Below are 13,197 nucleotides of genomic sequence, written 5' to 3' on the forward strand. Positions count from 1 at the left end.
TAAAAATGATTCATTTTGGCTCCTTAGTGTGGTTTGGTCTGGCACATAAAGCAAAAGCACATAAGATGAAAGAAACTTTGGCCAACACAGGCTGCTGCCTGAATCACATGCTTAGGTGTATCTAGCTGTGTGCCAGTGCTGTCAGTTCACATACCTTAGTTAATGGGTATGGATATGGCATAGTTCATCTGTGACCCTGAAATTGGCAACATTGGCTGCTAACTGATTAAATACTGTAGAAATGCAGGATGGCCTTATTAGATCAACATTAGTTGCTGATAGATTATCATTACAACATGTTCATTGCAACATGTTCATTACAACGCAACTAACAGTGCCCCTCTGATGGCCTTCCTCCTGCAGTGACCATTACCCACCATATACACCAGTATTCAACAACGGGTCAATGGTCAGGTCAGGTTCGTAGGGTACGTTGACCATATAAGGAACGCAGACGGGTAGAGCATGATCTAGTGGCAGCAGCGGATTGGCCATACTGACCTCTGCCCCGCCCTGTTGACAGGACGTGATGGTGGTCGGGGAGCCGACGCTGATGGGCGGCGAGTTCGGGGACGAGGACGAGCGGCTCATCACCCGCCTGGAGAACACGCAGTACGACGCCGCCAACGGCATCGACGACGAGGACGACTTCAACAACTCCCCGGCGCTGGGCAACAACAGCCCCTGGAGCACCAAGCCGCCCAACAGCCAGGACGCCAAGCCCGAGAGCACGGCGCCCCAGCCGTCGCAGTGAAAAACACCGCCGCGAAACCCGCGCCGGAACCCGCGGGGCCTCCCCCCCCCCCCCCCCTCCCCGACCACACACTGTACCCTGTGGGCCCCCACCCACCGCACACTCCGCTCCACAGCATCGACGCGATTCTGACAAACCTCAGACAACTCTAACTCACCTCCTTGTAATATAAAAAGAAGATGGTGGCAACGTGCGTAACACCGAAACATCGTTTTTTTTTTACATAAATGTGTACAAATGCGTGTAGTACAAAAAAAAAAGAAAAAACAACGGAATGAAATGGAAGTACTCTTCTTCTGTACAGACCCCAGCCAGAGTCTCCCTCGTGTTGACAGGAAACCGGCTGTTTTAGGAATCTGCCGAACGTCGGAGTCGCAGGCGCTGAAGAACACGACCGGTTCGCTTCGGTTCTTTCATTGTGCGTTCGGGCCGAGCTTTGCCATCGACCGTTTACTACGATGTCAGATCACTGAACTCCAAATGAATCCAGAAACTACAAAATGTTTCAAGAAAAGACTGACTCGGTGCAGTTGACCCTTGAACAAATTTAAAACCGTCATCAACACGCATCCCTGGCTTCCCCCAAGGAATCATGGGAACTTGCGAGGGCCACTCAAAAGGTGGCCTCTCTCTTCTCTCGCTACTGAAGTGTGACCTCATACGGATCCAGTCGCGCATGTGTGCGCAGTCAGGCGGAGTTGTGGGAAGCACTGAACCAGCGTCCTGGCTTTAGCAACAGCAAAATGGTTTCAGCATATTTGCATTTTAATTGAAAAGTGAGCTCATTTTGGATGTCTTTTTTTAATGAAACACAAACTCTTATCTGTTTATTCGGTTCTATGGACTGATTCAAACAGGAATGATATTGTCATATTGTGTTTTCCAAGCACTGCGTTATGGCTTTTTGCAGAATGTTACTGCATACAAAGATTTACTGTCTTATTTTGCATTTATTTTTATTGTTATTTTTTTCCAAAATTATTGCTTTTTCTTTTCTATGTAACTATAAGCTCTTGAAGTACTTGGCTGTCAGACACATGACCTGTGCATCTTTACTAATTTTGTACTTTGAACAGTCCCTCTGTCTGTTGTATGACTGATTCCCAAACTGAACAACAGAGAACAAGCCAAAGAACTGGCATTAAAGTGAATAACAATTCAAAATGATATCATTCAACCATGGAATTTAAGCAAGATTTCATTGAGCAGTAGAATTGAATCAATTACTTATTTGATAATTAGTGCATGATTATAAGATAATAGAACTTTTTTTCTATGTTTAATGTTACGAATCAAGCTCAAATTATATAAGGGCAGCAAGACAGGTTCGCTAAGGGGTGATAATTGGTTCATAATTCAAAAATACTATTTTTGAGCCGAGTATATATGCAATTATGGAAAACTGGAAGATTAGCAGGTTTAGTTCATTATGGCCATATTGATAGAAGCATGTGGAGATACTTAGTTAAAACCGGTGTCAGAAAATGTATTATCGAGCTTCATCACTGAGGTACAATATGAATGTTCATGTGTCAATTCCTGTCAAACAAACCTTACCACTACCAATTAGTATAGCCTTGATAATTCCTGTTCTTCCCTCAAAGGTAGAGCCGCCTCCCTGGAGCAGTCAGTTTGTTAATTAAAATTAATTTAATCACACAATTGACCTCTGAATGAGGTTAATTCCTTTAATCGAGCACTTTGCTGTTTGTATTTCAGTAACTGGCTTAGCTGGGTTCTTTCAGTGTGGGCTGACTGCCATAACAATTCACATCACATCCGTGTGTTCTGGTATTTTCTTAATATAATTACTCATAATTTTGCAGGTCTTCATAAAGCGTTCATCCCCGGTCATCTTCTGCATTTGTTAGCTTAAATATCCATGGTTGTATCTTTTGCTTTGCTGTCCTTTTTCATGATTTTGTTTTCCTTTTTCCTAACCACTGCTCTATGTATGAATTTTTTCTTATATTTTACTATTGCATAAATCAAAATTTTTGAATTATCCAGCTTAATTATTTAAAGGTAACAGTATTAAAAATAATTTTTAAGACCACATAATTACCATCCTCACGGTTATCTGTTTTCGGTGAGATTTTCCTGTTCTTAATTAAAATAGGTTAAAGACATTATTATCGCTCAATTCCTAGCTAGGAGTGTTGGGTTCCATTTTAGAATGGAAAAACTGTTGAACTGGGGAGTTGATTCATTGAGGTTCAACAAGGTATGGTATGTAAAATATAGAGAATGTGCCATATTGTGGCTATTTTATAAGCGGTGTTTTTTGGCTTATCTACCCAGGCCATTAGAGGTGCAGAATCAGAGACATACTACAGCCCACAAACCCCATCTTAATTTTGTTTCTTGCCAAAATAGAACTGGGCTGTACGTTCACCATGCAGTGTCTCTGCTACAATCCGGTGAAGTGGTATGGACACGCGGTTGGCAAGAAAATACTGCGAATGAAATCTGACAAATGTTTTGTTAACAATGACGTGAGAACGATTTAACTTGGCTTCGTCTTGATTTAACTGCGTTTCTGCTTTCAGTTTTGTTATTCAGTTTGGGAAACCTGTTGAAGCTCTGTATATAAGCCAATGAATCAGACATTTGAAATCTGTTGATACCATTCCTTAGAATAAATAGACTCTTGTGTTTTTATTGTACTTATCTTGACTGTTTTATTAGTCCTTAATCTCTATTGTCCTAAATGAAAAGGTAAAATGTATATGGCAAAATATAAAATTCTAAATATAAGGAATTTACTTTTAAAATGTACCAAAATAGATGTTATATGTTGCAAAATAAAGCAGTCATTGCCACAGTAATATAAAAGTTATGCATGTATTGTGGAATATTTTACAATGTATGTAAATAAGCTATATATTCAACAATATATGCATAAATATTCTTGGCTACAACTGATATATTTTCTAATACATTTGGTATGTTTTCATATGTATTTGAGGAAAAATTCCTTGCATTTTAGAATTAATATTTTATCACATGCTACTTTTTCATTGGGGGTCATTTACGTCATGTTAGATATTTTTGCTAAAGAAACAAAAAAGATGACCTCAGCTGTCACTATTCTCCTTTACCTTTGCGTATTTATGTGAGAATTTGTAAGGAATCCAACACCTTTTTTGACTTTGTTTGAGTCTCATATTAATACAGTGCAGCACAACTTGTAAAATATTAGCAGATATGTCTTTGTGTCATTACTGATGTATTTTATGTATGCTTTGTCATTATGTGTGCCAATAAATTGTGCTTACATGATTGCTTTGCTGTGGATGTAACCCTTACTCCATAACTTACTTTTAGCTATGGTCGTTAGTATCTGTCAAATTTAGGAGAAGATACTTACGTTTAACCTGTGCCAATGAAATGTGGCAGCATTCATATTTCAGACTTTGTGTAATACTAAGGGGGAAATGAGGAATGAATTAGAGTTATCATTTTATCAAACAGCAGAGATGTTCCAGCAAAAAGTGCTGGGTCACAGAGATAGCATATTGCCAATATAGTGAATAGCCTTAAATGTGGCCACACAATGCAATTAAGTGACAGTCACATACAGTGCTGTGAAAAAGTCTTTGCCCTCTTCCTGATATTGCATATTTGTTATGCTGCATGTGGTCAGATCTTTGGACAAAATGCAATATTCAACAAAGGGAATCTGCGTAAACACAAAACACATTTTTAAAATTATAATTTATTTCATGAAAAAAGTTACCAAACACTCATGCGACCCGTGTGAAAAAGTAATTGCCCCTTAAACTTAAGCTTTATGTCAGACAATGGGACCCACGTCATCCAAAAAGTTCCACTTCTGACATTTAGCTGGCACATGGCCAATGTAGGATACAGTCTAGGGTCTCTGGGAAAAAGGGTGTAACAAGTTAAAAGATAATTTATTGAGTGACTCATCCTGCTGGGTTCCATTGCTGTGATGTGTCAATTAGTCTTGGATGACATCCTGACTGTTAGTACCGACTAAGGCTAGTTTGTGAACATCCAGCCTGGATGGAGAGTCACTTGGGTTGTACTCATCTCATTTCCTGCAATAGCTGCATATGAAGTATTGTCCTCTAACATACTGACTGCACGGCTCACCTGGTGACTGTTCCTGAACTACTATGTCACAGTGTTACCATAATATCTTTTAGTAATTACTGAGTAGAAAAACGAATGCCCATATTTCTCCACTGAAGTTCAAGCTGAGGGTAACTGGTGTGTTTCTTTCACAGTGACCTGGTTGCCCTTGTTACACACCAGACACTAACTTCAGCAAGTACTCAATTAGCACTTTACAACGATCCACCAATGACCAAAGACTTGCAGGTGTGAGATTTCAGCAGAGCAAAACATCAGGAAACAAGAGTTTGATAGGGTTTTGTGTTGAATGTCTGTCGATGAAGTTCTCTGGAACTTGTTTCTGATGCTTCCTCCTTTGCCTGAATCTCTGCAGTTTCTGCAAAGATAACGATACGTGTAACACACCACTCAAATCGCAGCAGTAGCCACTGAAGTGCGAGGCCGCCCTCGTTAACACACAGGTGTGGCTCACAGCTGCGTTTGGTTTTTGGTCGTTATCTCGCTACTAATTTTCTCACCCAATCATTGAAAAAGAAGACACAATTTTCTTGGTTTCGATAAAGTATGCCATCATGGAGCAGGTTTTTTCTTTATAAACCAGCCGTGTAATGGCTCTTAAATTGGCATGTGTTTATTTGTATCCACACTGTATTTGTGATGCTTTCGTAAATATGTGTACCATGCTAATTCTGTGTTCTGAGGGAATGAACCTCTGAAATAGACATTTTAACCTTCTTAGGTGTTGAGTCCAGTCTTGTTTTCAGTGGCTCAATTCCTCAATAGAGTATTCAGCATTATAGCTTTCTTTTAATAGCTCATGGTACAAACCCTTGTTTAATGAAAGTTTTATCTTGGCAAGAAATTTGGGATGTATATAGATGTTGGCTTTTTTAATCTTTAGTCGTTGTTTTATGTTGTATGACTGACTTTAAACTTCTCAAAAACTGCATTTATGAGGCTGCGTGCAACATTGAGGGGCAAGAACAAGACGTTAAAAAAAAGAAGAAAAAACTGGCTAAAATCTTTTGAGTTTAGCTACATCCAAATCATTGTACTCTCTTGCCATCTTGTGGTATAAAGTGGCATGAAACTAACAAAGGAAATTTTTTTTTTTTTTTGTATATGGCAACAAAATAATGGCATGGACAGGAAACAAGTATCATGTTGACACGTGCAACCTCTTTCTGTTCTGTAGTTACTGTGCCGTATATGACTGCTTTAACAATGCTTTAACAGGGTGAGACAATTAGCTTCCCAACTGTTGGATTGTTCTATGGGGGGAAAAAACTAATATTTAGGTTTCAATACAACATTTTTTGGGACATTCTTAGGGGAAGAGTCACCAAAGATTACACAACATGTATTGTAAGGTTTATATAAAAATGCATAACATAATATCCAACAAACTGTTACAACTGAATGAACTAGATCTAGTATAACCGTAAAAAACGTTTTTTGGTGGAGAAACAGTACCCTCCAGTGATTAAACACGGAAGTGCAGGACATTCTTTGCTGAATAACTCTCCTTAATTTTCAAGTTCCTTTCTAATGCTGAACACGACATGAGTCGAAGAGTGTTTGCGTCTGGGATGCGGCCTGCCTCCCTCGCTGGTTGCTGATGCAATCAGCCACACATCAAAATAATGGAGCCCGGTTCGGCTCTGCTGTAATCACGGCGGAGTACTCGAACTCTAATAGAAGTGATTGAAGCAGTCTTTCAGCGCAGCCCTGACGAGAATACATTAAAGCATAGTAAATCAACGTCCCCTGTGTTACAGCGTTTGTCTGTTCGGTGTTGCGTCAGCTTGCAGATAAAGCCAAAAATGGAATTTTGAATGCGATATTAGGCATATGGTTATCTCCGATAAATAAATGACTTCGGTCATTTTCAGTTCAGTCAGTGGTTTGAAACACCCAGTTGACAGGTTGGCCGAATATAGTGCTGAGGTGTTTTGAAAATTCAATAATGGAGACATTACAGGGCTACAGGAGAAAAAGGTAATGGAGTAGCTGTTCTAATTAATGATTAACCGAAATAATTCATATGTTCATCAATGGAAGGGACGCTGCAGAGACCATTTGAGCTGTCATTCACGCGTCATGGTTGACGTGCTAAAGGGGTACAGTGCCAAGCCCTGATTCCAGACAGAAGTCCCAGGAACCTCACTTCTGGGGTTTTGCAACAAATAACTGGTGAGAACATGAATTTCATCATTTTGCTACAAATAAATATGTTTCAATAGCTTTCAGAATGCTACAGATGAAGTCAAAATGCTTAATTCATTTAATTGATTAATGAACAACGAACGACGCTACACAATTCAGACTGCCTGAAGGAAAGCATTTATATATTTTATGCAATTCTTGCAATGTTCCTTGTGGTTTAAAAATGACAATCATGAAGCATCCATGAGAATGTGGTAAAAATGCTGTCCCACAGCAAAACATCAGAGAATGAGAAGATGTGTCCATTATGACAAGTGTTTATAGAAATTTATATTAATTTATGTCCACCCCCCACCCCGCACACACACACACACACGCCTCCATGGCCTGGGCTGGCAAACATTCAGGCAACAATCCCTCTTCCATAGTCCAGTGCTCCCTCATTATTGCAGTAAGGCTATGGGCAACTTATTTCTGAAAACATCGCCGCACTACTATGAACAAACGAGAGAGAATCCAATCTGTTCCACTCCTGAATATGTGGCAATAAGACATCATTTTTCTATTTCTGCTTTACAGTCCAGTTAAAAGCGCCCCAGCCTCAAAGTTTACCCAGGTCGGTATTATATGATCCTCTTCAATATTTTCATTATTTCACTGTGCTGACACATTTTTTTATTTTATTTTATTTTTTATTTAAACATACTGCATTTTTAATAAAATAGCTGTTGATCTAAAAGTATTGTAAATTCCAGGACAGAAGTTCAACACTACATTAATATGATATTCATGGTAATGCTAGCAGCACTTCATTGTGCAGCACTGCTGTACAGCAGCTTATAGCTGTTTAAGTGTATACATGGAAGTTACACAAGGCCTGCACCATACCCCAGTTCACCCATTACATTACATTACAGGCATTTGGCAGACACTCTTATCCAGAGTGACGTACAACAAAATGTATAACCATAACCAGGAACAAGTATGACGAAAACCCAAGAGAGAAGTACCAGTCCAAGTGCAGGGAACAACCGCATAGTTCAACTTGGACCCTGAAGGTTAAACTGATTAACACTAACACAAACGAGAACAGCAACAACGCAGTCTATGGAAAAATACAAGCAGTAGTTAAGACAGGTGCATTAACTAAGTCACCTACGAAACAGTAATATCACCTACGAAACACCCAATATTGAAATTCACATTTTGAACATAAAAGCCTTTCCTTGATCACAGTAGGCTACCTGTAGATCACTTACAAACCTGTGCAAGTGTTGGAATTATCAGAACTACTGTACATCACCATGTACATGTGTCCATGGCATCTCTATTACATTACATTACATTATAGGCATTTAGCAGACGCTCTTATCCAGAGCGACGTACAACAAGTGCATAGGTTTCATGATGTAGAGGCGCAAAAGAAACACTAGAGTGAAGTAAGGATCGTAGTGCCAGAAGTGACCACATCGATCAGGACTCCAACCATGTAGAGTAAGCTTGTTCAGCAAGCAAGAATCCTACCAAGTACAAACTAGCACTGGAATCACACCTAATCATACAAAAACAATCCTGCCAGATACACTAACATAATCAAATTATCCTAGCTAGGTACAGTACTATTAAGAGGACAGTGCCCAAATGATATTATGTCTATACATAAAAAAACTTTATGTTATAAAGTAACTTCATCTTGCAGCCCTCATCATAAATCAGTACTGACCATGTTCAATTTCACAAGAATACAAGGATTCTTACACCCCCCAAACTATCTATCTTTCTGTCTAAAAGTGAACCAGGAACAGAAATAACAGAAACCTTTGCATAAATTAGCTACAAAGATTATATGCAAAGCAGAGGCTACTATGCAGCCGATATCATCCAGTAGCCAAAAAAATAACATCCCAACATGCAGGTCATGCATAAAAATGTAGGCTATGCAGGCAGGACATGCTGCAAGAGTGGACCCCAGAGACTTTGAAAGAGTGAATGTTGGGGCATTCGGTGGGAGCGTCAGTGGCCAGGAAAGCTCAAATTGCAGATTATTCAAAAGCAAAGGTACTGTCAGAATGGAATTTCTTTTCTTTTTTTGTAAGTGTTTGAAAATGAACACCAATGAAAGTGTCAAGTCGGCCGCACCAAGCGCACACCCAGTAATTAGCCCCTAGAGTGTATAAATGAATAAAGGCTTGTTTTGTCCAGCCAAATATTTTCCCTTTCAGAACAACCTCAAGAGCACTTTCTCTCTCTCTGTGGGGCTTGTGGCTTGGCAAATCTCTTATGTAATAGCAGTGTCACATTGAACAGAAAACTTTATGCATACCAAGATTGCCTAGCACAGTGTTAGTTGTCTCAAACCCCAGTCGAGCAAAACTGACGTGTAGATGCTACATCTCCAGAGTTAAATATAAAATGAACTCAAACTTAACTGATAGAATGTTCCCCACTGTTTCACATTAATTAACTCCCAGTAGCTAAGGTTAGCGGCTAGGTTAGCTGCTATAAACAAACAGACATGGAGTCAGAGTCCCAACATTGTTTAACATGATGTTCACCAACAGGCCAGTGTTGGCATACTCTGGTGCCAATAATGCAGAGCCTTTAAAGGCTGGTACATAATAGAGGGCACTGAGGTAAAGAGGGACGTGTTTTGACTCTTGGCACTTTTCCTCATTTATTTCACAGGGTCTTCAGTGCAATGCAATCACATTTATCCTCACAGAGAATCAGATTCTGTAATTACCCAGATCACCTCACTATTTAACTGGTTTAATAACCCTTCCTGTCACACCTCACATCACACGCGATTAGCACTCTGACACAAAATGGATGCCGTGGATCACCTAGGTGGGTGCTACCTATAAAACAAGCAGCTTCCTCCTTTCACCATAATGTGCTTTGACACATTTGAAAAAAGCGTCCTTGCATGAAGGACTTACTATTTCAACAGTTTTATGTACAAACAATATGTATTTTGATATAAAATTCAGAGTATTTCAATCTTGTTTTCTGTGCTCACGTGTCCATTTTCTTCAAGAAAGCTCTGTACTGTAGTGTGTCACGTATGCCTTCAGGCATTTTGACTGTCGTATCCCATTTCTTTCATAAGCACACAATAGCCCGCAGAAGCTAGTGCCACACAATACATTCAGTAATCTAAGTAATCCTCTACAGACTTGTGTCTTTGTCTCATGCCTGTGTAACAGCATATACATGTAGGTTACATATCATATGTGTTCTCAGGGGTTGGGGCTGTGCAAAAGTGCTAAGGGAAAGTTCCCTTGAGGTATTTTGAGAGATATATTGGTGTGACACATGTATGACACGAGATACATTAGTATGACACGTATGACATGAGATACATTGGTGTGATATATGTATGCAATGAGTGATGTATTGACGTTACACATGTATGAGATGGCTCACACCGCTTTTAGTTGCTTTTAAGGATAAAAGGTCTGAGATTACATCACACATAGCCTTTGGCTGTTATGCAACGTTCTATCTTTTGATTGTCATCTCTCATACCTCCATCATAGCCACAGCATTGACTGACCTTTAGAGCACTACCTTTTATTCAGATTTTAGGTTTTGGTTTCTCACTGACACCATCTTCTTGTCTGACACCATTGTTTGTCCCATGTTAACTGAATGCCTTCAAGAATATTTATATGGAGACACTGCAAGGGATCTGAGGTAATTCGCTTGATCTCTCTGATATTAAAGAACTCTTGTGTGATCAGTGTCCCAAAGTTGGGCGACTTGATTTCTGAAGATGATGGCTTTTAAAAGATCAAGTGGAAAGCACAGCGCTGTACCAATGCTGATATTCCAGGGAAAATCACATAACAAAAGTGTGAGGTTTCCTACTGGTGCTGTGGTTTTGCTTTCACCATAAGGAGTTTGAAACAAGCAGTGAGAGAACAGCACAGTAACTCTAGATTCTCGCCACACTATACACCAACCACAATAAAGGGGGGAACTATGACATAGCACATATGTGGTTGCTAGTTTTTATACAGCCAAGATGTCTGGCAAAGAGTTTCTTAAGCAGACATGGAAAGACCGATGCATTGTCTAAAACTGGGAAGTAGAATCTCTGTGAAGGCCACATAAAGAATGAGAGAGCCAATTATTTATTAAATTCTTCACAGCCAGGCTGTGCTAAATAATTGCAGCTTCGCCTGATGTCTGAGAAACAGCAACAGATGGAACTCATTTTGTGCCCCCCCCCCCCCCAGTCTTGGTCACGGTCTGTCTGGATTCCTCTGCAAAATGCTTCCTGGATAATCAGAGATTTGTGTCTGTGTTAGAGTACCTCTCTGCTGTTTGAACACTGCATACTGATGTACAGTCATCTGCATTTGATGCGTTCCACCTTGCGTGACATTTTCTTTCCCCTAACCGGGAAAATAAATGCCTGAATATCAGCCAAATCTCAGTTGGAAGCATTTTGATGGATATACTTCTGAATTCTATATTCGGTGTGAGATGCAACTCCAGGTGTTGTGGTAAAAATATGGCAAAAATGTGGCAACAATACCACATTGAAATGTACTGCAACACCGTACAGAGTTTGGATAATAACAGATAAGCAAAGAGATTAAAAATGACACTAAGATGACATTAGATCATAGTAATATAGTGCAATTTAATCAACTTTGGCCGAGTGGCAAAGCCACACAAGGGTATAATCACCTGTTTTACATACAGTACACTAATATTTGCCGTTTCCGAATTCCTGCAGTGCATTGGAGGCAGTGTATGGATGAGAGTGTGCCGGAACGTTCACTGGAATGACACAACCCTGTCAGAATTGAAGAAAGGGCTCCACGGTTTCAGTACAGCCCCTGACAGTATTAGATAACCCGAAAACACGGCATATAGGAGCTGGGCCAGGTATCACACACCGGTAATCATCTGTAACCTCACATGAAGACAGCGAAAGCTACAATGTGAGACCTAATTACTGTAAGAGAAGGATTACATGACAATGAATTAATCAGATAATTGCCATCGTTGTTACTCAAACAATCTCACATCTTTAGCTCTATCTTTGCATGATGTACTGAATGAAAATTACAATACAGAAATCAACTGAATAAATCTATTTAATCATTACAAAGAATAACCTTTTAACTTTGATGAAAACTTCTAATTAACTCCATCTCATTCAATAGCTTTGTACAGTAAAGGAAACAAACTTCAGAAAACTGTACTGTTCTATTTAAACTGCACAAGCTTCGCAGGTCTGATTAGTTCATCCTTGAATTCAGACAGGGAATGAAAACCACAATTTCACACCACCAATTAAAATAAACTGTTGAATTTTTATTTATTTATTGCAAGGGTCTGTGATGTTGATGAAAACATTGTTTTCACTTATATTATTATCACTACGTTAATATTGATAATTATAATACCTTTTGGGATTGATTATTAAGATAGCTGTTTCTCAGCTCACTGTCACATGAATATTCCTCATTGAGATCACAGGGACAGGCCTTGCTTGTCTTATTAACAAAACTATTTATTTCACCTAGAGCACTATTCAAAGCACTATACAAGTGCACTTCTTCATACATTTGAATGAGTTACTAAACCAGCTAAATAAACTGTACATTTATCAGATCCACAGTCAGGTTGTACTTAATTTGTATAAAGTTTCTATTCTTATTCTTTTGTGTGTGGGTATGTGTGTATACAGTGAGCTCCATAAAGTTTGGGACAAAGCCTACAGCAAAACAATGATCACAGACATACTGCTAAACAAAGAAGTTTTTCAAGCCAAAACCTGGAAAATTCTTGACATTCACCTGATCTGAATCCAACTGAACATGCGTTTCATGTGCTGAAGAGAACACTTAAGGCAACCAGCCCCTAAAATAAGCAGGACCCAAAGATGGCTACTGTACAGGCCTAACAGAGCATCACCAGAAAAGATACTCAGCACCTGGTGATGTCTAGGGGCCACTGACTTCAAGCAGTCATTGCATGCAAGGGATATGTGACTAAGTACTAAGCATGGCTACTTTCATTTACATAACATTACTATGTCCAAAACATTATGGTGCCCTGAAATAGGAGTGGGCAATGTATAAGAAGTGCTGTGATTTCTACATGGTGAGACTAAAATGTATACAAATACCCTAAAATCTGAAAAAGTGCACTTTAAC

The 13,197-nt window shown here is 39.4% G+C and overlaps 1 protein-coding gene across 3 annotated transcripts in view; it reads left to right on the plus strand.

The window, feature by feature from the left end:
• LOC135259818 (LIM domain-binding protein 2) overlaps window positions 1-4,038 on the plus strand; it is a 77,665-nt gene extending 73,627 nt beyond the window's left edge. For all 3 annotated transcript variants that reach the window (XM_064344584.1, XM_064344583.1, XM_064344585.1), the window contains exon 9: window positions 524-4,038. In XM_064344584.1, coding sequence (XP_064200654.1) covers window positions 524-754 — 231 coding nt within the window. In that variant the 3' untranslated portion in view covers window positions 755-4,038. The remainder of the gene's footprint in view (window positions 1-523) is intronic.
• Window positions 4,039-13,197: the final 9,159 nt, after the last annotated feature.

This window comes from Anguilla rostrata, chromosome 7 (assembly GCF_018555375.3).
Source record: "Anguilla rostrata isolate EN2019 chromosome 7, ASM1855537v3, whole genome shotgun sequence".
Lineage (NCBI taxonomy): Eukaryota > Metazoa > Chordata > Actinopteri > Anguilliformes > Anguillidae > Anguilla > Anguilla rostrata.